The sequence below is a fragment of the Marasmius oreades genome, chromosome 3, assembly GCF_018924745.1.
Source record: "Marasmius oreades isolate 03SP1 chromosome 3, whole genome shotgun sequence".
NCBI lineage: Eukaryota > Fungi > Basidiomycota > Agaricomycetes > Agaricales > Marasmiaceae > Marasmius > Marasmius oreades.
In genome coordinates, this window is record NC_057325.1 from 2,953,418 (window position 1) to 2,979,347 (window position 25,930).

At 47.6% G+C, this 25,930-nt stretch overlaps 9 protein-coding genes and 1 non-coding gene across 13 annotated transcripts; 4 read left to right on the forward strand and 6 right to left on the reverse strand.

Annotated features, from left to right (window-relative positions):
- Positions 1–101: 101 nt before the first annotated feature.
- E1B28_006307 (uncharacterized protein) lies at positions 102–2,512 on the reverse strand (the record flags this gene model as incomplete). The annotated part of the gene is made up of 5 exons (XM_043150953.1): positions 2,063–2,512; positions 1,826–1,989; positions 1,713–1,764; positions 935–1,657; positions 102–881 (listed from the first exon to the last, which is right to left on the reverse strand). The coding sequence occupies exons 1-5, from the start codon at positions 2,315–2,317 to the stop codon at positions 102–104; spliced, it is 1,974 nt and encodes a 657-aa protein (XP_043012044.1). The 5' UTR covers positions 2,318–2,512.
- Positions 2,513–2,600: 88 nt separating this feature from the next.
- E1B28_006308 (uncharacterized protein) lies at positions 2,601–5,348 on the reverse strand. 2 transcript variants are annotated; one of them, XM_043150955.1, is made up of 9 exons: positions 5,168–5,348; positions 5,013–5,114; positions 4,841–4,959; positions 4,480–4,774; positions 4,327–4,427; positions 4,100–4,271; positions 3,879–4,042; positions 2,924–3,824; positions 2,601–2,818 (listed from the first exon to the last, which is right to left on the reverse strand). In XM_043150955.1, the coding sequence occupies exons 1-9, from the start codon at positions 5,265–5,267 to the stop codon at positions 2,757–2,759; spliced, it is 2,016 nt and encodes a 671-aa protein (XP_043012046.1). In that variant the 5' UTR covers positions 5,268–5,348; the 3' UTR covers positions 2,601–2,756. The 2 variants fall into 2 exon arrangements, with proteins under 2 accessions (XP_043012046.1, XP_043012045.1); XM_043150954.1 differs by having other exon boundaries at positions 2,601–3,824.
- A 41-nt stretch (positions 5,349–5,389) lies between these two features.
- E1B28_006309 lies at positions 5,390–5,471 on the forward strand. The gene has a single exon. It is a non-coding gene; the product is annotated as a tRNA-Ser (tRNA).
- A 60-nt stretch (positions 5,472–5,531) lies between these two features.
- On the reverse strand, positions 5,532–11,241 carry E1B28_006310 (uncharacterized protein). The gene is made up of 24 exons (XM_043150956.1): positions 10,780–11,241; positions 10,655–10,721; positions 10,449–10,603; positions 9,424–10,392; positions 9,206–9,362; positions 8,709–9,149; positions 8,408–8,653; positions 8,308–8,346; positions 7,934–8,258; positions 7,665–7,874; positions 7,477–7,612; positions 7,255–7,417; positions 7,122–7,199; positions 6,891–7,074; positions 6,686–6,839; positions 6,589–6,630; positions 6,487–6,533; positions 6,377–6,435; positions 6,308–6,319; positions 6,124–6,250; positions 6,027–6,074; positions 5,949–5,974; positions 5,782–5,897; positions 5,532–5,729 (listed from the first exon to the last, which is right to left on the reverse strand). Exons 1-24 carry the CDS (start codon positions 11,115–11,117, stop codon positions 5,630–5,632), a joined length of 4,239 nt encoding a protein of 1,412 aa, XP_043012047.1. The 5' UTR covers positions 11,118–11,241; the 3' UTR covers positions 5,532–5,629.
- A 245-nt stretch (positions 11,242–11,486) lies between these two features.
- On the reverse strand, positions 11,487–12,369 carry E1B28_006311 (uncharacterized protein; the record flags this gene model as incomplete). The annotated part of the gene is made up of 3 exons (XM_043150957.1): positions 11,487–11,744; positions 11,799–11,856; positions 11,933–12,369. 3 exons carry the CDS (start codon positions 12,367–12,369, stop codon positions 11,487–11,489), a joined length of 753 nt encoding a protein of 250 aa, XP_043012048.1.
- A 587-nt stretch (positions 12,370–12,956) lies between these two features.
- On the forward strand, positions 12,957–15,326 carry E1B28_006312 (uncharacterized protein). Of its 3 annotated transcripts, XM_043150958.1 has the most exons (10): positions 12,957–13,072; positions 13,125–13,336; positions 13,416–13,480; positions 13,532–13,706; positions 13,766–13,848; positions 13,903–14,244; positions 14,303–14,380; positions 14,440–14,537; positions 14,616–14,973; positions 15,028–15,326. In XM_043150958.1, the coding sequence occupies exons 1-9, from the start codon at positions 13,038–13,040 to the stop codon at positions 14,959–14,961; spliced, it is 1,434 nt and encodes a 477-aa protein (XP_043012049.1). In that variant the 5' UTR covers positions 12,957–13,037; the 3' UTR covers positions 14,962–14,973; positions 15,028–15,326. The 3 variants fall into 3 exon arrangements, with proteins under 3 accessions (XP_043012049.1, XP_043012051.1, XP_043012050.1); XM_043150960.1 differs by having other exon boundaries at positions 14,440–15,084; XM_043150959.1 differs by lacking the exon at positions 15,028–15,326 and having other exon boundaries at positions 14,303–14,973.
- On the reverse strand, positions 15,207–16,046 carry E1B28_006313 (uncharacterized protein; the record flags this gene model as incomplete). The annotated part of the gene is made up of 2 exons (XM_043150961.1): positions 15,822–16,046; positions 15,207–15,761 (listed from the first exon to the last, which is right to left on the reverse strand). Exons 1-2 carry the CDS (start codon positions 16,008–16,010, stop codon positions 15,207–15,209), a joined length of 744 nt encoding a protein of 247 aa, XP_043012052.1. The 5' UTR covers positions 16,011–16,046.
- An 838-nt stretch (positions 16,047–16,884) lies between these two features.
- Positions 16,885–20,075, forward strand: E1B28_006314 (uncharacterized protein; the record flags this gene model as incomplete). Its single annotated transcript, XM_043150962.1, has 15 exons — positions 16,885–17,121; positions 17,180–17,243; positions 17,303–17,323; positions 17,379–17,410; positions 17,469–17,549; positions 17,606–17,756; positions 17,812–17,913; positions 17,968–18,414; positions 18,467–18,765; positions 18,818–18,967; positions 19,021–19,076; positions 19,140–19,305; positions 19,361–19,469; positions 19,531–19,897; positions 19,964–20,075. 15 exons carry the CDS (start codon positions 16,885–16,887, stop codon positions 20,073–20,075), a joined length of 2,394 nt encoding a protein of 797 aa, XP_043012053.1.
- A 546-nt stretch (positions 20,076–20,621) lies between these two features.
- E1B28_006315 (uncharacterized protein) lies at positions 20,622–22,287 on the forward strand (the record flags this gene model as incomplete). Its single annotated transcript, XM_043150963.1, has 12 exons — positions 20,622–20,726; positions 20,788–20,924; positions 20,989–21,031; positions 21,083–21,149; positions 21,196–21,249; positions 21,321–21,375; positions 21,437–21,518; positions 21,585–21,617; positions 21,676–21,786; positions 21,855–21,904; positions 21,955–21,980; positions 22,041–22,287. The coding sequence occupies 10 exons, from the start codon at positions 20,622–20,624 to the stop codon at positions 21,855–21,857; spliced, it is 690 nt and encodes a 229-aa protein (XP_043012054.1). The 3' UTR covers positions 21,858–21,904; positions 21,955–21,980; positions 22,041–22,287.
- Positions 22,288–22,522: 235 nt separating this feature from the next.
- Positions 22,523–24,765, reverse strand: E1B28_006316 (uncharacterized protein; the record flags this gene model as incomplete). The annotated part of the gene is made up of 10 exons (XM_043150964.1): positions 22,523–22,676; positions 22,743–23,205; positions 23,265–23,277; positions 23,332–23,701; positions 23,757–23,924; positions 23,987–24,047; positions 24,101–24,127; positions 24,183–24,228; positions 24,282–24,344; positions 24,400–24,765. 10 exons carry the CDS (start codon positions 24,763–24,765, stop codon positions 22,523–22,525), a joined length of 1,731 nt encoding a protein of 576 aa, XP_043012055.1.
- Between the last annotated feature and the right edge of the window lie 1,165 nt (positions 24,766–25,930).

Sequence of the window (25,930 nt, forward strand, 5' to 3'; positions counted from 1 at the left end):
CAAGGGAGAGAGTAATATATAGGGATAATGTACAAACTGGTGTTTGTAACAGTCAATTCTACTCTATATTGCGAAAACGCCACGAACCCAAAAAGAAAAACTTATGAGGAAACTAAGAACCGCTTCTCAAAGCGAGCTTGGTCTTCCTCACGACCTGGAAGTACCACACCCAGCAGGTGCATCCTCATTAACCACGTCTCCTCGGGAGCACAATTGATGGGCATCAACTCCCCACTCTTGTCCACCTGAAGCTCGCCTTCCTTCAGATACGACATCGTATACCGTTCGTACAAACCACACAAATCCTTGACTCCGTGGATACCCAAACAGATCGTCGCTAGCTTTCCCAGTGCCTCTTCAAAATCACAATCAGTAGAGTCGAGTACCACAAAGTCCAAACAATCCTTAAGAGGCATTCCAGTCGACAAATTGTGTTGCACGTCGTTGAATATCGTATCTGAAGGAGATGTTGACATCCAAGGCGCGCTCTCCAGCTCCATGCAACTTGACGCCGATCGAGTGCGCGAAGACCATAAGTCCTCTGGAAAATCGACATTCCCTTCGGTGCCACCTTTCCGAATCTTCATCATTAGGTCAGGATGCCGCATACAAGCCGAAATGAAGAGAGGTGATATGGGTTCTTCGATGGCCATCGACCCGGTAAAGGAAATAGCGTTCTGAGTCTCCACCCATAGCGGACTTCCATCTGGTGTTGTCCGTTTTTGCCTAGAGTGGCGAACACCGACGTGATCGAATTGGTTTAGGTGGATTCCGCAGAGGTTTAGGACTTCGATGTTCGCACTGATGGATTTGGAATATTCCGAGGGTGGGATCACGCCGTGAAGTTGCATGAACTTGGAAGAGAGGGATATTGCTTCCGCCTGGGGAGTAGAAGGCGTTAATTATCAGCAACGGAAAGGCATCGAGAACCTACTGATGAGAAAGCCTTTCGCACAGCACATAGACATGATGACGGAAAGAAGACTGCCCAATGACTCCAAGCACGAAACGGCAGAAATGAAGCACCGCTCAACTTTCGATACAGTCTTCCCCCAAGAAAAGTTACGTATTCATCATTGACATCTTCAGACCGGAGAACATCGTCGATAGCTGCTCGAACACAGTGAACATTAGGTTGCGACAAGAGGTTCATCAACCTTTCCCACACATATATATCCTGGTCAAGGTCCTGTAAGAAGTCTTCCACGGAAGTGTACTGCTGAACAGCGAGGACCAATGTTGCATCAGTAAGAATGCATCGAGCAATGTGTGCGTGAATAATGGCAAGCCGTTCCTCGAAGAATTGTGATTCAGGCGGTGTACACATTCTAGCAATGTAATCCCAGATGCCGATGATCATGGCATATCTCTTCTGTTTCAACGCCTCCTTTACGGGGTCGGGAATCACGACTGGTGTAAGCTTCTTGTGCTTTGGGGTTGGAATCTCGGCTTCTTCTATCACCACTTCAGGATATTCGCAGCAAGCTTCTAGGAATTGAGAGACTTGGCCAGAAGGTTGTTTCCTGTCGAGAATCCAGAATGCACCCATGTCCGATAGGAGCATTTCTTGGAGATGTTCTTCCGTGGCAAACAACAAGGCCTCGACTTCGTTGAACCTCCTTTTTAACGTATGCCCGTAGTCGTGACTGCCAAAGTCCTAAAAGGCAGTGAGTGAACAATAGGAGTACACAAATAAGAAATATACCACAAACCATGTCATCTCCATAAAAACGTGTCCAAAAGCATTCATGTGCGTCGAGACACCTGTTGTAGCTCGAAGCTTAGAACCAGCGGCCTCCGACGAAAGCACAACCTGACCGCTCACTCTCTAACCAGCCAGCGTTTCCTCCTCAACACATCACAGAGCTTTTTTGCAAGAGACGCCTCGAGTGTTCTGATTCGCGTTACGTCGCGTTCCAAGTCACCTTGCGGAAAATTCTCGATGGCTGTTCGGCACGCTTTGAAATTGCTGTACAGTTTGACTCGTTGCTAGAAACAAGAAACAAAAGAAAACGATGGTTTTGATTAAGGTACAGGAATTGGAACCAAATATTACACTCACCTCCTGATGCCGTATACACCATCTACCTTCAAGTGAAGTTTCGTTGCACCGAAAACCGTCAGTGCCTATGGCAGAACACATCGACGAAGAACGACGACGGTAGGGCATTCTCGGGAAAGTCGCAAATATCTTTTCGTATGGCACTACGAATTTAAAAGACAGCCTCGATCCCACCTTACTTGTGGCATTGAGGAGGGGTGGCATTGGGTATCTGGAGGTAACATCAAAAAGACTGATGGCGTTTGGATGCCCCATTCATTATTCTCCTTTGAGATCGTTAGTCTCGATAACCTGGTTTAATCGTGGCAGAGAACCTTGAAGACCGAGGGAGAAGGGCCAAGGAAGGTCCTGCGGGTCATCGCGTGTCGTGTTATTATGTAGCGTGGAGAAATCGTGAATTGAAGGTCGAAACTCTTAGTAAGTAACGCTGAACTAGTGGCTTTAATTTGGTCCTAGTAATATGGTCAAAGCAGGAACGCGTCTCGTACGAGCCCGAGCCGCTGAGCCTGCGGAAATATTTCTCACGTCCATCTCTGTGGTTAATTATCGAGTAAGTAGCCGGATTCTGGCCGACAGGGTAATAATATGATATACAGGCAATTATGGAGGTTATAGATGGTAAATGTAAAGTAGCTACACCTGTGATCTGCAACGATAATATAAATGCATGAAAGAGTAACATAACGAGGATTTTCTATAGCATGGTATTCATGGTATTCACGCGAGAATCCAAAACTAACCCAAAAGATTTATGCTCTGTTCGTGATGATAAGAAAAGATCCGTGGAGAAAGTTCAAAATTGGGTCCCAAAAGACATCATTCAGCACTCGCTGGACTTTATGGCAGTAATCGTGGACTTGCCGTTCGGCATAGCACCCAAGTTACTTTCCCTCACCGGGATGGCGGGCGGTTTCCTTCTCTTCGGTGGACCAGGCGGTAGAGGTGCATTTCTCCTCTGCTTTCGTGGCTCGACTTCTGTTGCAACAGTTACAGTCAAACTTGGATCACTGGAAGCACCTTGATGGTGATATCGCTGAGATTCTCTAGAGTGTGTCTCCGGTGGTCCAGTTCTAGGACGCTGGGTATGTCTCATCTTGGGGCCTCCAGCGAGGTAGCCGGTATGGTTCAGGGAGTCGACAGAGGGATAGGAAGGTATTCCTTCGACCTCGGCACTGGGAATAATAGCATTTGCGACACCAGGTAAACTAAGTGTGCTGTAAACGCTTCCGTCACTAGGTCTCCTTTGTGATGCGACGCGGTCTACCGGCGATCGGGGGGCGAGTGGTGAATAAGGCTGAGGCGAATATGGTGATCGAAGGGGAGAGGTTTGTTGCTGTTGTACAAACGACGTATTTGAGGCGGGATGAGATGTCATCACTGTAGGAGAACCTAAAACCGGCTGTTTTCTTTTCTGGAATTCCATGCTCTTCGAGGTTTTCAAAGTTTTGACTTTGCCTCCTTTGGGCGAACCCAGCTCGGCAGAGGAAGGTAATCCGAGGTGGGAGCGAGACCCATCGGAATAATCATCGGCCGTCTCCGTTGATTTTCTCAGTTGAACGCACCAATCCCCTCCAAGGCATCTTTCGACCAGTCTCTTAGTGGTCGGATTTACCTCCCTTCGACCAATATACCCAAATTTTGCATCTTGCATACCCCCGATGCTCTCCAGTGCATACAAGATTTGTGGGCGTTTGTAAGGAACGTCCCGTAACTGGGTCTTGGTGAGCAGTGGATGGAGGACACGAAGGTAAGTATGACGAAGCTAGATAATCGAGGGAAACTTAGTCGATAAAAATAATCGTCTGGTTCCACTGACCGATTCATTATCCTCATCCAAGTCAACGATTTCACGTAGAATGACGTCCATAAGGACGCACAGATCATTGGTGTAGAAATACTCTGAGGTTCCTTTCGTCGTGAAGAGTAGGTAGATGAGTTTGAGAACAAGGAGTTGCATACAAAGGTCTTCCGGTGTGCGCTCTGTCCCAAAGATTGTCTAAGCCTGATCAAGGCAAGGGAAGAAGACTTTGTACTCACGGGCCCTGTTTAACATAAAGATCATATTCTCTCCAAAGGTATTTGAGCAGTTAAGCCTTCGCATCAGGATATGGAGAACACGGTTGCTCGCCGCTGCATGCGGTTCGGGTTTGCTATCGTTGGTAGTCCCATTGTTCACGGATATCATCATGAATTGTTCATTGAGAGCGACCTGTGAACACGAGCTCGTGAGGTAAACTCAAGGGTAAAGTATTACGTTGACTGACAAGTAGCTTGATCACGGAATAGTTGAAGGAGTCATCTTGCATGTGTCGCGTATGTTCCACAAGATCGAAGAGGTAATCGATGAAAGAATCGTCAAACACCTCTGGTGCACAAAGTCAGTTGAGTTTACACCACCGATCCAGTAAAAACCTCACCAAGGTCTTGCAAGCTCAATTTTTGTACCCTGCATACCTCGTAAAGCAATCTCACTCCCAGATTTCTGAGCTTCGCCTCGATTGGCACGGGCACGGTGGTGCTTCCTCCATTTGAACTACCAGTAATGCCAAGATATGCGTCTTCCAAATCTGAATCAATCTCCACCATAACGTGGTCCATCAGTAGAGGTAACAGAGGTTGCCATCGTTTGTGGGAACGAAAGAAATCCGTACGCCGTCGTCCAAAGTGCAGCAGAATGTTATAGGTAATGAGTTGGAAATGGGGGTTGGTGTTCTGTTCGCCTCATGAGCATAATCTTCAGCTCTGATCGGGACAACACACCCAACAGGTCAAACTCACCGACTGGGTTTCTTTGACCAAAATATCACACATGCGCTCTGAATGAAATGAAAAGAGTTCCGAGTTCAGAATGAAATGGCACGCATGTTCAAGCTGTAATGGGCTCTGTAGATATTGTTCTACCTTACTGATCAGGTCGATGAGAAAACAGAGAAGACGCCAGGAGACGCACCATGATAGCATGCACAAAACCCGACGTAACGCTTCAGGGTGCCATCGAGCTGCTCGAGTGTAGGTATATTCTCTTTCGGTAGATTCACCATATCCTCGAGCTCTATCGAGGGCGAGTTTAAGATCACATTTCCTCTCTAAGGAACGGGAACTCACCCGACCAGAACTGCTGTGCATTCTCCACAACATAGACAATACCCAACTCGTCCCCGATCGAGACACCATTAATCAGAATGCTTTCCCGTCGGTCGTGCATGCAGAATGGGAGTAAAGGAGGAATTAGTTACAGGGCAAGGCTGTATATAAAAAATGTAAATGACGATCTACAGAACCGTTCAACCCCTGCGGTTGTAAGTATCAGCAGGTTTGCATTTGTATGGCGCTATAGCCAAGTGGTTACGGCGACAGATTAGAAATCTGTTCCTCTTTGAGGGCGCAGGTTCGAATCCTGCTGGCGTCGAGTATGTATCACCCTCTATGTGAATTAATCTTTTGTGCACCGTGACGATATTGCTGACTGCGGCGGTATAATTGGGAACATACTCGGATTATCTACATTTGTGACCACTAATATGCGAAATAGTATTACTGTCAACAGAGTTGTAGCGCAGAAAAAATCTAACGGTCAATCATCGTCGATAAGATACTCCTCAAGACATTCGGTATATCCTCTGTATTCCGAACTCTAAATCCCTTGCCAGGCAGGCTCTCAGTTATCCTAAATAGTCAAGGCTTAGAGGGTGGCGGACCTTAGGACTCAATGTACCTACCATGGCGCATTTGCACCTTCTCCGATACATATCAACGCAGAATGGACCTTGGGGTTTCGTTTCATGGCGCGAACGATGTCCTCGGGTGTAATCTGGTACCTCTCAAAGTTTGCATCCTGTAGGACAGGTATAAGAAGAGTTCATGTCACTCAGAAAAGGGCACGTACTGTTATAGCAATTACGAACCAATCATCTAGTGAGACAGTCAGCTGTGTACACAACGTGACTTGAATCAGTCAACCAACCTGCGTCGAACTTTCCGACTTCCTCAACTCCCTTTTGTATAGCCTCAACTATAACGGGTGTTAACTTGAATGAGTCATAAAGCAGCATTTATCGTACCTGTGTAGTCCCCAGAGAATGCATACTGGGGGATCATGTACATCTTTTCAACAACTTTCCACCGTTCCTTCATCTCAGTGGGTGGCTTGTCGGTGGTTATTAGCGGGATAACCGCCTCGTCCCCTGACTGTTATAAATCGACAATAAGCATAGTTGGAGAAAACAAGATAAGATTGGTACATACGTGTCCACATATCTACAGATTCAAGGGATTCGCCATTCAATAGCACACGAAATTGTAAACGTTGCTCACATCCCAGACGTACTTGTCCTTCCTCGAAAGCCGGTCGAACGTTTCCATCAGCATAACCGCTGCTCGCAGAGGTGAGAAATATCACGGTCTGAGAAGGGACCAAGGTTCACCTGTTTCCATACTTCTCTGTAGTCGTCCATCATACTGGAATCGATACCTATCTCAATTTCATTAGCAAAAACACACACAAAAATAACCAACTGCCATCATACATGGAGGCACTCAAGTCGAAGATGAAGCGTATCCTTTTGGGTCTAACGTTGACTCCCAAGTCAGATACTTTTTGAGTCAATCTTGATCGTTACTCACTTGATTTGCGGCCTGCCGATCTCAGGTTTCTCCATCCCTCTTCGTTTGTAAACCGTCGCTTCGCCGGTGATTCCTTCAGTTAACCGACTATCGTCAAGTTCCCCATCAGTTTGACGTTTCACCCATACGCGCTCTTCCTCCTTCGCAGTGAGATCTATGGAAAAGTTCAGCAAGCCGCGTTTGTCGGTGTACTCAAGGTACCAACGTTCGAGTATATTATGCAACGATAACATGTGTGCTTGCGTAGCGTTCAAGAGTTCTCCGTATCCCTTCGCTTGAGAGTGAGTCATATCCAACTCTTCTAACCTGCGTTTCAACTCCTGTCTGGCCATTTCGCGAGCCTTTTCTTGTATCTCCTCGGGGACTTGTTGTTTCAGCGCATTAGGAATCTACGAGTGTGAGTCGATATGATTTTGATTTATAAACCGATACGTACCTGTGCAATATTTCCACCTTTATAAAACCGCTTGTAACCACCACGCCCTCCAATTCCCGCCGTATCACGTCCACCGGTCTAAAGAGAAGAAAAACTTAATTGAACGACAGCTACAGTTGAGTAGAGCGCTTACACCTCCTGCATATTTGTTACCTCCTTGGTGTTGCTTGTCGTCATGTACACCTTCCTTCGGTTCAGACAGGTCGGTATTCTTGGGTGTATACTCAAAGTCACTGACGAGTTTCTTCTTGGCAGCTTCGCGTGCAGCATCTAAACCGAGATGCGGTACATCTAGTCTGTTAGGGAACCGCAAGTTCAGTAAACTTTCTTCCGCAAACCACTAGGGAGCATTTACCCGTGGTGTTCGAGAATACGCGCTAACTTGTCGATGGTATCAGGCCTATAGATATCAAAATCAAATATGTTTCGGAGTGCGTCTCCGAGGGTGTCCGTTGGATAGGATTGCAAGTGGCGGACGAGATTTATCAATTCTGTCATGTTGAAAAGTCAGTTCCTGACGGTACAATGAACTGGATTACATGCCTCGCAGAGAGTAAGGATAACTCAGAGTGCCTTTGTCATACTCAATTCTCAGGTCATTAAATGCCCCAACGAGTCTCAATATAAGATCAGGGTCGATTTCAGGTGCGAGCTGTTGAAGAAGCTTGCGCTCGGAAAGTAAACTAGGGTTGGAGACCGAGTGCGCACTGAAGTTTTCTCCTAAAACTTGTAAGAAGTGGTTGCCGAGAAACGCTATGTCCAGAGAAACTATTAGGACACCGGGACAAAACGCAAGAAAACCAAGCCCTCACGATATCCAGGTCTGTTTGCTAGCAAAACCAATCTGAAATCGGGATGCACAGGAATGTCACCCGGCCTCTCGTAGACTGTGCACACCCTTCGTCCATCCGAGAGCGTCATTTCGCCTTGACCAGCTAAACTACGGAAAATAGCAACGACGTGTTCCGGTGCTTTGTCTGCCTCATCGACAATGATGACTCGGCCAAAAATAATTGCCCGAAGAAGTGGAGAATCTGTATACTTGATAACGCCGTTCTCCAGATTCGTTGTAAACATCAGCTGGTTCACAGTTGTGTCGCGATGAAGCTGAACATATTCTCGGGGCCGTCTTAGGAGCTGTAAAATCATGAGACTAATCACAATATACAAAACCATAATTTGGTACCTGACAGAGTCGGTCGACAATCTTATTCTTTCCAACTCCCTAGAAGAAACCGAAGGAACCTGTTGAGTTCATTTTGGCTGGTGATCTCGACGCTTCATACCTGATTCCCCAGCAACACCAAATGTTCCCCGAGAAGCTCCATATCGATTGCTAGATCTCTCATTAAGCCTATCTGTTGGCTATTGTCGTAGAAATGATCCATGTGCGGTACAAGTGACGCCACTCCTTCTGCGTCCTTCTTTGCATCAAACAGAGGAACAATGGTAGCTTTGGATTCACTTTCATTGGCAACGGTCGAGCCAGGGAAGACGAGGGTGCCATTGTCAACTATAGGTGGAGGGTAATACTGTTGCAATAGTCAGAGCTGTGTGTGACTGAAGCACGGTTGTAGCCAAGCTTACAGGAGGCTCAACCTTCTTCACTCCTGTCTCCCCGAACAGAGACTCCAAGTTCAGTCGTTCCGTTGCGGGTAAAAACTCGGCCAAAAGAGTCCGGGAAAGAAGTGTACGAAGATCTCTAGCATCACCCGGGACCGAAGCTAGCCTATTTGCAATCCTCATCAATGATCTTGTTCCCAACTTCCGATTCTTTTGGATGTTATCGTCAGAGAAGGACCGCCTGTATCTTTCGGCAAACCGCAATAACCTCTCCAGGGTTTCTGACGAGCATCCTGACGACTTGAGAACAACATACTCTTCTTTTTCGTCCATAGGTTGACTGTGTATAGGGAAGAACATGTTGCAGTGCTCGTCGGATAGCCAATCTTTAAGTGGGAGAGATTTGGAAGCAGTACTGATGATACGGAAGCATGGATGAGTTATGGAGAGTTCACCAGTGGCGATCTGCGAGGGATTCAGTGAGTTTGATTGTGCCGTGGACGTGGATCAGCTTTACAGACCTCCCCTTCCGAGGCTTCAGAGACGATTCGTTTATTGCTCCAAAGTTCGATTTCTCTATCCTGTATAAATCTTGAAAGAGACCCAAGTGTTGATCCAATCACATCCAAAGAATCCAAATGAACTAGTTTTCCTGCCCACGCACCCTGTATGAGAGGGCTGTAAAAAAAGACAATGGTAAACAGAAAGTATCGTGTTTGCTGGCGACATGTAAACAGACCTTGGCTCCCACGTAGTAGCACCTCCTTCCAGTATCTTTCGTCTCATCACCAACTCCCTACCACCGATTTCTTTATACATATGCACCACCTCCGTCTCGTATCCTAACAGCTGTCCAAATGTCTTGACAAGGGTAGAAGTACTAGACGATGCGGTAGAAGGCATAACTGGCGGAACATATGAAATATCCCATCCCAAAGCGTGCGCTTGCAAAAAACACGTCAACAAGCCCAGGAATCTTGGAGTTATCTTGACACTGGGCAGCCTGTTCTCTTGTAGAGGGAACCTCAGAAATTTTCGGGGGCCGCACGGAACTAAAAGCGAGACGCTGGGAAGCCCAAATGTATCAAAGGTCACTTCGGCAACACCGAGACTCCTCCGCTCTATAGACGAAACGGAATACCCGAAAAAACCAATGTTCTCGTCGCAAGAACTTATCGAAGGACTACCAAGCTCTCCCAAACCCTGTTCTTCGATATGTCTGCCGAGGAGTGCCCAAGCCTGGAACGGCGCGTGAATGAGAGCTGGGTGTATAGTGAGCACCACTCGAGCCAATTGCGCGGGGGTCAAGTTCTCCGGGGGCGGGAACATCGTGCACAGACTGCGAAGCTTTAAGAGTGCCGTTTGTGGGAACTGGGGTAAAGAGGATTTAGATACGACTTCTATCGAGCTTCGAGCTTCACCGGAAAGTTGTGTGGTCAGAATGACGGTCTGAAACTTCTCGAGGAAGGATGAGGAGCCCCTTGTTTGAACAGAATCCGCAATAGCAATTAACGAGCCTACAGGATCTATAAAGCGTGCTTGAAATCGACTTCTAAAAGGTGGGTCTAAAGGGTATCCTGGATAAGGTGGAACGGGCGCGGCTATGGCTATCACGCGAAAATCCTTGTGCGCTGGAATGAATTTCTTTGTATCGTCAAGAAGGGCGTATCGTTGAGGATGAACGATGTGTGTCCCATCTTCAAGGTTCCTGAGGGCATGTGTGTAAATAATAGATTTGGGCTCAGGGAAGTAGGATCGACCAACATTTCGCGATTTTCCAACAGGTTATTCAACACAGGCATGATACCGCGTTCTGCTTTCTCGATACCCTCTAGAATCAGTAGTCGGCCATATTTCGCAGCATTTACTGCTGGACTATCCACATAAACCAGGTTTCCGCCTTCACGTATTTCTCTGCCCTGCAGCAAAAGTTAAACCGGACATACATCCTTGATCTGGGCAACTCGCACCTGCTTCAGCTCCGTTTCCCCAACATCTCTATGCAATGCGATGTACTCATATTCCGAGTTGATGATACTTTAAACGGTGTTTGATCAACAAAAAGCAAGTCCTCGTAGAAAATGTGTGCACTCACCTCGCGAAGGTCAACGCCAGCCTCCTAGCATAAGGACCCGGTTGCGATATCAGAAACACGTCCTGTCCCAACAGATACTTCTGCAGCATGAAATGTAGATTATCCATGTTCACCGGATCGGTCGCATCCAGTAGATAGGAACCACGGGTGTTCAGTCCCGCCTGTGAGTCCTCGTTTGAGCGAATCCATTTCCAACTCGAGTTTGACGGAAGCCTCGAAGGTGTGAGGGATTCGGTGACCTCGTAAGTAATATCTCGTAGTCGGATGGTTCCTATTGCAGCTGGTGTAGGTGTGAGTCCATGCAAAAGTCGTGTCAGTCGTCTTTGAGGGGTTGTCATCTTGCGTGACCAGAGAAGCCCAACTTGTAGTGGCGTCTGAAGATGGGAGAAATAAAAATGCTGCAGGGTGTAAGAGTTGAACTGGGGTGAATTATCACAGAAGCTGGTAAAGGCGGCATTGTTGTCCGCAATATGATTCTGGAAGGGACAGTTTCCGGCAACTAGAACTTTTCTTCAACCGGTAAAGCCGGCTACATTGTTGAGCCCACATTCCGAGTTTCAGAAATAAAACGAATATTGTAATGGTATCGTAGACTGTACATGACCAGTATCGGTGGCGTATAATAATTATTTTAGAAGTATCAACCCACGCAGGTTGCACTGATTCATAACCTTGCAAGTCTGTCTACAAAGGTGGTCAACATCCCGTCAGAAAGGTTGAGGTTGGACGTTCGTCTCACCAGAAAGACATTTATCATCTTTTTCATCAACATCTTCCTCCCAGATCCTCATTTCGGAGCGACAGACCTCCCAGAGCATTGGACAACCAAACTTCTCGGGATCTGGTTGTTTGTTCCCTGGATTGAAGTCAAACGTAGTGTTGGAGTCACAGTCGTGGAACTCTGTTTGGTCAAAGTCGATTAAACGGATATCGTCGCCGGACGTCAAGACATTTCGTTCGGCGAACTAACCTGGACATTAGAGACTGGATGAATAGGAGAATAAAATATCAGTGCTCACGTCGCAGTGGTGCACGCCACACTTGTGTAGGTCATTGAGTCTCTCGAGGATTTTTATCCTTGCCCGGAAGAAAGAAGAGAACAAAAGAGAGCTCGTTCACGATCCGGACACATCAAATCACCAATAATGCGTACCGTAAGTCCAATGAGAGCATGCAGAACGGCTGACAAAGGTTTTGACCCCAGTATTCCAACACCAAGCAAGCAATTTGCTGACCCTCTTCGCCGACGCCGGTGAAAAAGCCGTAACATCGCGGAACTGTGGTGCCCTGGAGAGGTTCCAACACGGTATTGTACGCTTGAGCTTCCTGCGCGAGATAACTTGCGAAGTCGTCTCTGAAAGCGAACTTCAGCACTAATTGACCCTCACCAGCCTTGACTGGGTCTATGACCGATGCTCGAAACACCGGGGAGTCGGAGCAATAGTCTGTTTCAGCATCCGGGTCAATGGCAACGAACATGGAGGGAGCCTCCAGGTCACGAGACGAGTCGGGCGAGGAGTTCAAAAGATATTCGGAGACATGCCATCCTGGCCATTGAGTATGAGGGAATTGGACACGAAGTGTCGACATATCAAGTTGGAGGAAAGCTTTGGAAAGTGGCCGACGGTATGCAAGGGGTGAACGCCTTATATAAGGAAAGCTTATCGGCGGAGAAGGAGCCTTGCCTCAGGTAAGGACAAGGCGAGACATGTGGCGTAAACAGTTGAAGGGGTGCAAGACTCTTTGAGGCTCTTTGTGTGCATTTCTTGAGGTCCTTGCTTCGAAAAAGGAAATCCGCCGAGCAGATATGTCCGGAAGATGATTGAGGTTTGAATTCGGCATTTGATTTGGAGCAACCCAAAAGTAAACACGTCAAAGCTAGTTGTAGGCACCTACTTACCAGAGGTGCCGCTATGTGTCTACCGACGCTCTGGTGAATGGTTTGTGTGCGGTTCATGGTGTTAGACTTGGACACGACTTGAGGCGACGCGAAGATCGCGGAGTTGAGAAATCAGAACAAGTGGGTACTGTGTGAGATTCCATTTCGTTTGTTCGCGTTGTGAATACAGTAGCAACTGCACCGTGGCTCCATGAGCGCGGGGAACTACAGGTGGGCGCAGGTGGAGTCGGCACTTAAAGAACTGTGGTGTGGCTTGGACTGGAAGTTCGGCCCGGAGCGTCACCGATGACCGCGCCTGAACTGTTCCCGTTCGGCGTTGAGGTTGAACTCCTCTCTCTCAAGTCCAGCAAAAGCCTTCATGTTTCGACGCGCATCGTCCTATTCCAGAACTCTGTGAGTTGATGTAGTTATCTCTGCGTGTCACGGTTCCAATCCAGGTTATTAGCCAAAAAGTCAGAATGAGCACCACCCAGGCTCATAGGCAGATCACCACCACACCACTGGAACAACTTCAGGATTTCGGAGAGCACCATGTTACCGGAGGTTTGGCAAGGCTCACGAAAGGAATCATGACCAAAGGAGAGGGCTCTCATGTTTACTTCCAGGATGGAAGGAAGATGCTCGACTTCACATGCGGAATTGGGGTAACGAACCTTGGTCAGTTGTTGTTCCAACGTTGCAATCGAAAGCCATTACTTGCCATTACTTACCACGATATACTGCCCTTTGTGCTCAGGCCATTGTCATCCGAAAGTTAGCAAAGCAGCAGCAGAACAGTGTCTGCGTCTCAATCATGCCCAGGTATTCCACTTCACATCCGCTGGTTCTTCATTCCAGTCTCATTCCATACAGTGCAGCATCGCTTTCCATGAGCCATATCTCCGTCTTATCGAAAGACTTCTCCCTGCCATGCCAGACGAGTCTCTCGACTCCTTCTTCTTCTGGAACTCTGGTTCAGAAGCCGTCGAAGCGGCTTTGAAAATGGCGAGAATTCTTACAGGCAAACAGAATATCATTTGCATGCAAGGCGCGTTCTTATGATCCCGAACAGTTTCCGGTACCTGTGTATTAACTCCCGGTTTACAGGTGCTTATCATGGCAGGACTTTTGGAGCCCTCGGCGTCACCAAGAGCAAGACAATCTACGGCGAGGGCGTAGCGCCTTTGATGGTATTCCATTCCAGTTTCTGTGCGCATTTGGGTTTTCAATGACACGCCTCACAGCCCGGTACATTCCCAATGCCTTTCCCCTACTGGCACCAACATAATCTTCCACCGTCTACTTCTTCTTCTGTTCTCACCGCACACTCCCTCTATCAACTGCACCTCCTTCTTGCCCAACAAACTGCACCTTCTGAGACATGCGCTATCATTGTAGAGCCTGTTCTTGGCGAAGGAGGATATATCCCTGCCCCCAAAGAGTTTTTGCAAGGCCTAAGGGAGGTTTGCGACAAACACAACATGCTGTTGATTGTCGACGAAGTCCAGTGTGGATTTGGTCGTACTGGGTCATGGTTCTTTGTTGAAGAAAGTGGCGTCAGGCCCGATATCTTGATTATGGCCAAGGTTAACCTTCCAATACGAATTCACGTCAACTAGACTTTTGATCGACTGTTGGTTCTAGGGTCTAGCCAACGGATTCCCGTTGAGCGGTGTCGTGAGTCGGAGGGAACTCACTAACAAACTCAAGCCGGGTTCTATGGTGAACCATATATTCTTCTCGCGGCACTTGTGTTATCCTTACCGCGTTCTGTCGCATAGGGCGGGACTTACGCAGGGAACGTAGTATCATGCGCTGCTGCTTGTGCCGTGGCTGATGTTATGAGGGAAGAAAACGTTCTGGAAAATGTTCAAGCCCGGTAGGCGGTTCCCTCCGCGGGCTAAAATTATCCTTACTACCGACACTTCTCTTATCCAACTTTTCTTTCAAACTCTAGCTCCCAACAGCTCTTCTCTGCCCTTCGAACCCTCCAGAACGACGGCACCCTGTCGCCATACATTCTCGACGTTCGGGGACGGGGACTGATGGTCGCAATGGAGTTTGCTTCTTCAGAACCTGTGGGCGCAGTTTACGATTCGGCGAAGTCCCAAAAACCTGTCAAAAAGGGACTGGCAAGTAGGATCGCAAAGAAATGTATCGAGAAGGGAATGCTCCTGCTCACGACGAGCGCATACGAGGTCGTGCGGTTTATCCCGCCTTTAAACATAACGCAGCAAGACATGGAGAAAGGTTGTGGTATTTTTGAGGAGGCGTTACGTGAAGCGGTGGCTGAAGAACAATGAAACCGCATGATTGTGAGCTCATGACGGTGGTATTTTCATTTCTTGAATCCGCTCATAAAGCATCAGAGTTGAAATGTTTTTGTGTATACTTTTAAGCGAAACACACGCTCCTACCAAATGGAAACATAATCCCTCCAGCCATCGTGATCTCGTTCACCTCCCCCCTTGTCCTATCACTGACGTTGTGTGTTTCTGTTCTTCATTGTTTCTCTACTTCTTCCGATTTCGTTTTTGCCGCTGTCTCGTCAATACACCCCAGGGAATAACCTATATGGTACATCTTCCCGCCACTTTTCCCACTTGTCTCCGAACTCCTTTTGCAGTATCTCATCCTCTGACTTTATTCGCATCATCAGAGTCCCAATCATGATTGCCATCCCCCCGAACCAAACAAGCATGATGGGTCTGCCCCACGGATTGTCTAGGATTCCGCTTTCCCGAACCCACGAACCACGGGACAGCTGCTGAAGAGCGGCGAAACCAACGCTTATCGCAGCTCCTGTGTATGAAGGATGGCGAACGACAGAGTATAGTCCGGATGTGATTAACTTTTGATCTTTTTGCACGCTCAGTTCGAACGTGAATGATGCGCCGAGGGTACGGAAGCAATGTACACGGATGATTCCCCCTATCACGATCAGCACGGCGCATAGAAGGAAGGTGTATGTCGGTCTGGTGATTCGAGTTATAGAGTCGGGTGTTGGGTGTATCAGGAGGATGCGATTGAAGACCGGAGCTCCCCCGTACGTCGATGATATGATGACGAGGGACTCAAGGATGAAGGCGATCCAGAACATCATCTTTCAGAAGTTGTTGTTAGGTCCATGAGTAAATGAGGGCGAAAGGGAGAGATAGTTTACCTTGAAATAGGTGACTGGTCCGCCTGCAGTGAGGATTCGTCGGAGGATGACCTCCCCGGTATGAGCGGCTCGTTTACCTTTGTCAGGAATGTACTGCTCTGTCGGAGGAGGAGGACGGTTCGGTGGTGTCATCCCCACCTGAAGTGATAGAGTCGATAGTAGGAGGAAAGGTATCTTGACCAGGGACATTCTTGTTCTGGGTTAATGCGAGAGTAAAGGATCCAGACGCTGATTTATATCCCATACAAGAAGGACACGTAAAGTTGCCCTGTAAGATTAAGGGCGCAAGCTTTCATACCGGCGTTGGTTAGCGTGACCATCTTCCCGCTCCAGACTCTGTACAAGGTTCCTGAGCTTTTTTAGAGCAACAGAGGGTATATAATTATAACCAAACATATGTGTCGGAGACAACATATGCCCTTTTTGACAACGAAAATGTGAGTACAATATCGCGTTTTTCGGCGAGAATCACAGTTGAAAATTCAGTCAATCATTCATCGGCGAAGCGCTTTTACTTGATCGAATGTTGGGCGTTAATGGACTCCAAAGTTTAACGGAACGAGGCATTCATCCTACTTCCGTGCTTCGAGGAGAGCTCGGTAAGTAGCCTAATCGACGAGACCCTTCTCCTGTTCAAGTGCTTCGTGGCCGGGAGGGTAGTTAAGATCATGATGGAGGTTAGATGTGCTACGGGGCGACTGAAGGAAGTTTCACGGTGAATCATCGTTTCGTTAGTATAATACTGAATGACAGAAACAGAAACATGCAGGCTGTAAGTGAGAAGGCTCCATTCTCCCTTTCGCCCTCGCTTCGAAAGTTTCATGAGGAACCAGAGTTTGAAGCCGAATCGCAACTTCAATTGCCCCTTTCCCCAAACAAGGTTAGCAAGTTATGGTTGCCGGCGAGGGACAGCAAACTCGTTCGGCGTTCAATGCAAAGCCGCAGCGGAATGCGATGACAGATCTCAATATCATTCCCACGGTGTAGTTTCTCGCATTTTCCTGTCTGTTCTTCCGGATATGCTCTAAATGGCCCGACCTTCTAACTATCCTACTATCCAATAATGTCGGCCTTACGGATTCTATCAACGCGAAACCTACTACGATTAACACCTCAGAGGTCTTATGGACTCAGGACAACGCTACCTTCGGCATATATCGTTCCCATTGCGCGACGTGGTTTTCATCTGTCACTCACAAGATATGCCCAACCTCCTGGAAATGGTATCGGAGGAGGCGGAGGATTTCCTGGCTTTAGTCTCGGGCCTCAGCATCAAAAGGGTGATGCTCTGAAGGAATATGTCCGTACTTGTTCTTGCTCATTTGTTACCTGAATGATTCTGACATTCTGTATAACAGAGTGTGGATCTCACTGAACTAGCCAAGAACGGAAAGCTTGATCCAACTATTGGAAGGGATGAAGGTGTGTATTGCGATATATACACGAGAAGACTGAGTACTGAGGTTCGCCCGGTTTGACAGAAATCCGAAGGACGATACAGAGTAAGAAGAAACCTAATATGCTGTTTTTTTTTCAACCTTCTAACTTGGAGCTTAGTTTTATCGCGGCGAACCAAATCCAATCCTGTGGTAGGCCTAGTTATTGTCATAGTTCAATGCCATTTTAATTACTAACCGTCTTATCTAGCTTATAGGGCCGCCGGGTGTTGGTAAAACTGCTATTCTCGAAGGTCTTGCTAGCCGTATCGTTGCGAAAGAAGTTCCAGAAGTACGTACCTCTTTCATAAACAATGTTGTCATATTCCTGATCCCACTTTCCAATAGTCGCTTCACAGTAAACGAGTTTTGTCAATTGACCTCTCCGCAATCATGGCTGGTTCTGGGATTCGGGGTCAGTTCGAGGAAAAATTCAAAGCTTTGATAAGGGATATTGAGGAGGAGGCGGGGAATGTGATTTGTTTTATAGACGAAGTCCGTGAGTAACCGTTTTTGACTACCTATGCTTTCCTTCTCAGTAATCCTCCATGAAGATACCCTCTTCAACCTTGGAAAAGCCGAAGGCAGCATCGACGCTGGCCAAATGATCAAACCCGCATTGGCACGTGGTCTCCAGCTCGTAGGTGCAACGACGCGTGCGTGGAATCTTCAGTCTATTCAGTCTCCTACATCTTAACCCTTTATTACAGCTGACGAATATCGAAAGACCATCGGCAAGGATGCTGCTCTTGAACGACGATTCCAACCGGTGCAAATCTCGGAACCCAGTGTAGAATCGACCATTTCAATATTACGTGGTCTCAAGCCCAGATACGAAGTTCACCACGGAGTTGAAATCTCTGATTCAGCGCTCGTTACGGCTGCAGTCTATTCAGCCAGATATGTGTCTGACCGGTACTTGCCGGACAAGGCCATAGATCTCGTCGATGAAGCAGCTTCAGCTTTGCGGTTGGCGCAAGAGAGTAAACCCGACGAGCTAGAGACATTGGATCGAGAGGTCATGACATTACAGATAGAGCTGGAAAGTTTGAGGAATGAAACGGACGTGTTCAGTGTTGAGAGACGGCAGAAAGTTGAAGAGACCTTGGAAAAGAAGAGAGCAGAGGCGAAGAGGCTCACTGAACTTTGGCAATCTGGTATGTTTTGGATGGCGTTCTGTTATTGCCAGGATACTCACAATCTTTCTAGAACGAGCTAGCCTCGATAGAATCAAGGATCTCAAGGAGCGTCTTGAAGAGGCAAAACATCAACTAGAAGTTGCCCAACGTCAAGGTCAATACGAACTTGCTTCTCGTCTCCGCTTCTCCAGTATTCCGGAACTCGAACGCCAACTACCGAAGGAGGAAGATCGGGAGACAGAAGTAGACAGTCCACTGGCGATGTTGCATGACCGTGTCACCTCCAACGACATCGCACGAGTCGTGGCGAAAGCAACCGGGATTCCAGTTCAGAACCTACTCAAAGGCGAGAAGGACAAGTTAGTTCATGTGAGTTCTCCTTTTCACCGAGTGATGCGGTATTACTCAACAAAACACACAGATGGAAGATACCATAAGACAACGCGTCGTTGGACAAAATCATGTAGTTGAAGCTATCAGTGACGCTGTGCGTATATCACGCGCTGGTCTCCAGGCGCCGAATCGTCCTGTCGCTTCCTTTCTTTTCCTTGGTCCTACGGGCGTCGGAAAGGTGAGTTTCTACCCCTCTTTGCCTTCTGAGTGATGTAGTAAACCATTTCACAGACTGAATTGTGCAAAGCGTTGGCTGGTTTCCTGTTTAATGACGAGCAGCGTGGTCTGTAAGTCGCTGAGTGATCCGCTTGTGTGTTTGTTGATAACCTCGCCATGTTTTCTGCTCTTAGGATCAACATCAACATGTCTGAGTATCACGATCGACACACTATCTCTCGCCTCATTGGTGCCGCTCCGGGCTATGTAGGCTTCGAAGAAGGAGGCCAGCTCACGGAGGCCGTGAGGCGCAAGCCGTATGCCGTCATCTTACTGGACGAACTTGAGAAAGCCCATAAGGTTTTTGATTTTATCTTGGGTGAACCTGACTGGTATTCATCATCCTTTCAATCAGGACGTTGCTATGATATTGTTGCAGATCCTCGACGAGGGTAGTGTAACGGATAGTCAAGGACGCAAGGTTGATTTCAAGAATACGATCATCTGCCTAACAAGTAATCTCGGTACGTCCATCAGCCCCCACCAATTCTCCCGATACCAACTCAATCTGTTTGCAATGTGTAGGTTCAGATATTCTCGCTCACCACTCCGCTTCTACCCCCGACGGAAAAGTTACACCACAAGCAAGAGACGAGGTTCTGCAACGCACCACAGAATACTTCCCTCCTGAATTGCTGAACCGTCTCGATTCTATGGTCGTATTCAACAAGCTCTCGCGAGAATCCATTCTGCAGGTTGTCTCGCTACGTTTGAACGACGTTGCAGAGCGATTGAAGAGTAAACGAATCACGCTTGACGTCGATCACAAGGCAAGGGAGTGGCTGGCAGGTCAAGGCTACTCAGAGGTATATGGGGCGCGAGCCATCGCAAGGGTCGTAAGACAAGAGGTTTTATTCCCGTTGGCTCAGAAGCTATTGCGGGGTACGATCCGGTACGTTCATTTTAATATCTGCCATAAGTCGCTAGGCTTTTTGCTGATGGGGGACGCTGAATTCAGTGACGGTGATGCGGTCGTTATTCGCGTGTCCGAGGATAACAAGCTTCACATACACGATAACCACGAACCAGAGTCCTCCATACAAGAATCACGAACACCCGCAGAAGCATAGAGTTAGGGTTTGCTTTTACTTCGGGATCATTGTATTCATAGATTATACACCACTCACCAATGTAGCATAGTTCTCATTACAGGTACTTGAGGTGATAACCCTTTTGATACCTCTACTCGACACGGGTTCCCGGAGTCGTGGAAATATACTCCACTCACAGTCTGTAGTTTCTGTGCACGCTCTAACCCCGTGTTCTTCTTTGGTCTTGATCTTCACATGTAAGTGAACACTAGCGTTCAACCTGTGTGCACTGAGCGCTTGCTGACCCACAGTCGAGACTACCAACACGAACCTCGCCAAGAGCCTTGTGACACAAATGCTACACCTTCAATTGGTGCGCATTTCCGGGAAACAGAAATGTAGTGACCGGGACGGCAAATGATGAGCCAACGAGCGACGGTTCATTGTCCACCCCTTCCATCCTCTGAGAACTGATATAGGCTTCCATTTTTGTTCCCGAATGACCTTGATATTTCCTTAAGTCTGAGGCCTGAGGGGATATATCTCACGAAATCTCTCAGAAGTCCAACCGTTAAGGCAGTAAGCATGGATCCCCCAAGCACTCTCAAGCCCGAACAAGTTGCTCGTGCTATGGTCAAGCAAGCGGTCGTGAAGCACAGGACACGTTACGACAAGATCTTTTTTAAAGCAGTAAGTCCAGGCAATCCAGATTCTTCTTCAACAGCTCGATGACTTTCACACTATGGTCAAGGTTCTTGCCGGCCTCATGTTATCGTTTGGAGGCCTCATGAACGAGATTGTTTCTGGTGGTATGCCTGGCTTGAATCAATCCAATCCCGCACTGGTTAGGATGCTTGGCGGGTTTGTGTTCCCTACTGGATTTGTCCTGTACGTTCGCCCGTTCGGCCTCCGGGCCATCCTGTATGACATAATTGAGTAACTCCGCATTTAGAATCCCTATGTTGGGACTGGAACTCCTCACCAGTAACATGATGGTATGCTTCAACACCTTTACCCTCTCCATTTTTCGACCCGTGGTGTACCAGGTATTTCCTATGGCTGTCGTGATAAGGGCCCTGCCATGGTGGTCTCTTCCTCTCAATTGGGTAATCGGTACGACTGAGATCCTCCCAAAGTGCTACCTACTCAAAAATGTCAGTGACATTCGGAAATCTTGCTGGCAGCTTGTTTTCGGCAGCAATCTTGGTCAAGTGTACGGTTGCGAGGGATCAAGCAAGCTCTGCGGGCATGTCACATGCACTGATTATGTTTTCCCTCTTCCAGATTCCGGTATCATTTCTTCTGAGCCCTATATCAGTGGCGTTCGTTCATATGCTCAGTAAGCCAGTTGCCCTATGTTGGTCTCGTTCTAGGTCTCACTCGGTCGTCGACCGTCATAGGAGGAAGGCTGTTGATCCACAGTTTCATCAAATCTTCCTTCGGGGAATTGGGTGTAACATTTTGGTCTGCATTGCTATTTGGGTATGTGTTCGACGGTTCACGATACGTACTTGATTTTGACTGGTTTACTCTTTCTTTCTTTCGAAGCTTGCTACGGGAGCAAGGGAGACAACCTCAAAAGTAAGCAGTTGAAGTCTAACTTTGGAAGACCGGTCCACCCGACTGACTGGTTTCCCAGTTGATCGCTATTTGGATCCCAATATGGGTGAGCACGGACCTCCCGGCTGTTGCCCAATGGCCTATTTACCCCGCTTCTGCTAGGTTTTCGTGGCTTGCTCCTTTGACCATGGTTCGTAACGTTCTCAGACGCCAGCATTGCAAGCATACCCGGCATCTAATCGGTATTCATATTTGCAGTGATCGCGAACATGTTCTATATACCTTTAGGCATCATGTTCGATCTAAACGTGAGTCTTCTCGAGCGTGCTCCAAGAGAGGGAAACTGACACGTTAATAGCTGTCGCCCGCGGGATATATACGAAAGTCAGTCCAATCTTCAGATCCTCTCGTTTGTGTCATCTTACTCTCGGAGTTTTTTTACAGATCTCTCATCGCTACCTATCTCGGTAACATCGTTGGAGCAGCGATTGTATGGGCGCCAGCCACCTATTTTTATTTAACAGACTCGGACGTAACAGAACTGGAACAGGCGGAAGTGGGCATGCCTGAAGTGGATAAGAATGAAAGAGGCAGCAGTGTAGTCGACCTGTAACCCGCCCGCTATAGTGTGATGTTACATATTTGTGCGCATCAATTTGTTCGAGGGGATGCCATACCATAAGGAGCAGCGTAAACATATTATTATTATTATTAGGACTTGGACCCTGGAGGATACTGAAGGACCCGTCGTACAATGATGACATGAAACGCAAATGGGCACATTTCTGCAACTAAACCACTGCCACTTCGGGGATTTGCATGTCGTATGAGTTCATTATTAGCTTGTAATAGTACGCTTAAAATAGAATACGAATAATATTAGCTTGAATGAAAATAGATATAATTCAATGAATTCGTGACGGTCTTCAATCGATCCATGTTGCATGTTCATGAGAGAACCTTGCCTTGGGCACGTACTTTTTCCCTTCCGAAGCTTTCATACGTAATTGGACGCTTCGGTGTACTTTTATACCGTTCGTCTTGTGCTTTGGAATGGCACGGGGATGTGCAAGATTCATTCTATGGAAGCGGTGTTCTTGTTAGACGCACTGGTGGAATAGTTGTTTCGAAATTGAAAAGACGTACCCGAACCATGTACCCCATTTGTCGTCATCTCTCTGGTAACAGAATGTCATAGGAATAAGCTCAAGTATCCACCAGATCGGATTCCATTTGAGCTGGTCGTAAATCGGTGCCATGGCGTCCCAAAGGTCCTCTTCTTCTTCAGTTAGAGGACCCGGCTTCTCTACAGGATAATCCTGGTCCTCTTCAGTTGTGGCCACAGGCCGTTTTGAGAAGAGACGCTTCAACCAATGTTTTTTCTCTCCGCCTGACGCGGACAGAACTCGTAAAGTGGTGCTGGGAAGAGGTGACGGGCGCGGGGTGACAAAAGGATAAAGAGTAGTGGGGTCAAGTCCTACTTTTCGGAGTTGACGGGAATCAAACATGATCCCTGTATTGGCCTTGAAGCATTCTCGAATCATCCACCGGAGTGAAATCCGAGCCAAAGAATGCCTTGTCGAGTTATTGACCGATCCACCGCCAACATCTGCAGATGGTTGCGCGTTTAGTAATCTGATACATGCAAAACTGGCTACATCGACCCACCAGAATGACATCCCTATAATCAGGCAGTGATTAGCTCATGGAGAGGATGGCGATGAAAGAGACCTACTGCAAACCAAACTTCCTCGACATCGGTAGGCTTATCCTCGATCCGTGCCGAAAATTGCCCTTCAAAATCTGCAAGCTCCTCTTCTTCCTCGTCCAACCAATGAAACGAAGGTTGTTCAACATGGCCGACGCTCTTCCTTTTCGTTTCTTGCTTCTTGCTATCAGTTGGTTCAGGAGGTGTGTCACCAACAGCGCATCGAGACGCCGCCTCCATTCTCTTATCCTTGTTATTGGGTTGATTCCACAGATTTGCCTTGAACTTTGCGCGGCGCTCATCCAACGAGACCGCATGCCTAAAAGTACGAATGATCGTGTTGGAAACCGTGAAGGGCAGTCGCTTAGGTATCAATCCCACGGAATCAACGGTATCCCTTTGAAACAATTTAATCAAGACTGAAAGCTTACTAGTGGGTCAAAATGACTTACCAGACGCCGACAAAGTCGATCGTCACATTGACAGAAAATGCCTTCTTGAAAGCATTAGACTGTTCCCAGCCGAGCTGGTCTGTTCGCGTATACATCTTGTATGCGAATGGTACCTGTTGCCAATTACCTGCGGGAAGCAGCCCCACTTTGTGAATCATTCCCGCTAGACTGAGGTGGACGAGTGATTGTTAGATTCACGATCCGTTTGTCAACCGGGTAAAGCGGCTTACCTTCGGGCGGTATAGGCCCCTCTTGAAAAGCCAAGTATGCTTATGCGATCACCATCCATGTCTGGTGTTCGAGTCAACGAGATGAGCTTTGCAGGCCGATTGCTGAACACGTACAGTTTTGCATGAGAAACTCATATCCATCTACAAGCGTATAATTTAGGAAAGTAGCTCGCTCAAAACCTGAGTGACAACGTACCCATGACATGAGCATCCAAGTTAAGGGCAACAGCTTGATCGAGAGTCTAGTATAATTAAGTCTCTGCCGGGAAAGCGTTGTGGCGCAGGATGTACTTGCCTTGGTGATGGTCGACAAAAGCGGCGTTGCAATCGTCGGTGAAGTATATGTTCCAATTCCTGACTGTTGTTGTCCTTGAGATTCGTCGAAAAGCCGCCCATCAGATGAGACAACGAACCTGGTAGTAAACCATTTGCTTTGAACAGTCATCCTTTTTCAGAAGCGAGACGAATTGAACGATATTCGAGTTATCACAGTCAAACTGGTCCCCAGTACCATCGAAACACAAAACGAGTGTACGATGCGAGTGCTCCGGTGGTATGATTGGAGGTACAATGCGGGGGTCAAGTGTTTCTTTTCTTCGTACAGGCAAAGGCTTGCCATAAGTAGGGAGGGAAGTCGGGGGATCTGTCATCCTCCTAACTCTATCATGAGAGAGCACAGTAGCAGAATCTGGGGAAGGGGGTTGCAAGTCGTCATCATGGTCGTGAGTGACTGTGTCAGTCAGAGATATGAGAGTAGATTCTCTGAAATGATCAGGCATGAGTCGTTACTTGGGGAGAGCTAGGATCGTGGATCGGACCTTTTATAAATAATAAGATGGCAAGGAATTCCGAAATTAAACGACACTGACGGAACGAAACAATCAGATTGACCCGTGCCGCTGGATTACCCACAGGAATCTTGATATTTAATTGAGATCAGGCTCCAACGAAGGCGCTCGTCCCCAACTATTCACCTCGTCGGGATGTCGTTGTGCCAAGATGGCGCTCAGCACCCACTCAGAAGCCAAAAGGATTTTTCTAAAGTGTCCCGATGGTCAGCGCTTCGGCCCTAGCGTTCTAACGGACGGTAGTATCGACCCATTTGAGTACTGTAGTAAAATTAGACAAGGCGCTATCACGGACGTAAGAGAAGCCAGCGACTGACCAGTGACCACTGCTTCGAACTCAAGTGACTCGGTTGACTCTGCCTCATTTAGCTAGCGCTAGCGCGCCGGAGAAAATCTGTGACGTTGCGAGTATGCAGTGCAGAAATGCTACACAATGAAAAGAAGCGCTGAATAATTGAACGCACAGATCGTGAACGAGGGAAAGAATCATACAGATTCGCGCGAGGCTCTCGGGAGAAGTGGTGAAACACGGTTCTTAGCCCGCACTGGACGAGAAACATAACAAGGCAGTCCTCCTGAACCGAATAACTTGCACTTCTGCTCAGCGTGATTTTTGGAGAACCAGAAACCGTTTCCTATTGCAGTATCCTTGCAGCCAGACTTCCGGGAATTGCGAGGGCAGCGCGAACTTGACATAATGGACGAACGATTCAAAAAATTCTGTCTTTGGGCTCAAGATGGAACTAGGAATGAAATGAACATTCCACGATAACACGGATCTGTTATGGGTAAAAATGCACTGACCTTGCTCAAAGTGGTAGTGGGAGGATTGAATCCCGAACGAACAAGAAAATGAAAGGCACGACGTAATCAGAAATTGCTGCTCAGAACGACATTATATCGGAGATCTCAGCTCATGAATACCACTGGAGTGACTGAATACGCACCTCAACCCAATCTCATATGAATTCTACACCCGGCGCCCATGGCAATCATAGATAGAAGAGTGAACGGGCCTGCGAGTGTCTGGAAATATACTCCAAGCTACAGAGAAACTGGATAAAAGTCACATGCCCAGCAAGGTCATCGTAATCTA

Coding starts and splice junctions, on each gene's coding strand:
- E1B28_006308 (XM_043150955.1), bottom strand. CDS start 5,267: ATGCACGACCGACGGGAAAGCATTCTGATTAATGGTGTCTCGATCGGG. Junction 4,960..5,012: donor GTTTTGTGCATGCTATCATG/GTGCGTCTCCTG, acceptor TCAGTAAGGTAG/AACAATATCTACAGAGCCCA. Junction 4,775..4,840: donor TGGTCAAAGAAACCCAGTCG/GTGAGTTTGACC, acceptor TGAGGCGAACAG/AACACCAACCCCCATTTCCA.
- E1B28_006310 (XM_043150956.1), bottom strand. CDS start 11,117: ATGACAACCCCTCAAAGACGACTGACACGACTTTTGCATGGACTCACA. Junction 7,875..7,933: donor AGCAAACAGACCTGGATATC/GTGAGGGCTTGG, acceptor CTCTGGACATAG/CGTTTCTCGGCAACCACTTC. Junction 6,534..6,588: donor TTCGACTTGAGTGCCTCCAT/GTATGATGGCAG, acceptor AAATTGAGATAG/GTATCGATTCCAGTATGATG.
- E1B28_006312 (XM_043150958.1), top strand. CDS start 13,038: ATGTTTCGACGCGCATCGTCCTATTCCAGAACTCT. Junction 13,073..13,124: donor TCGTCCTATTCCAGAACTCT/GTGAGTTGATGT, acceptor CCAGGTTATTAG/CCAAAAAGTCAGAATGAGCA. Junction 14,538..14,615: donor CTGGAAAATGTTCAAGCCCG/GTAGGCGGTTCC, acceptor TTCAAACTCTAG/CTCCCAACAGCTCTTCTCTG.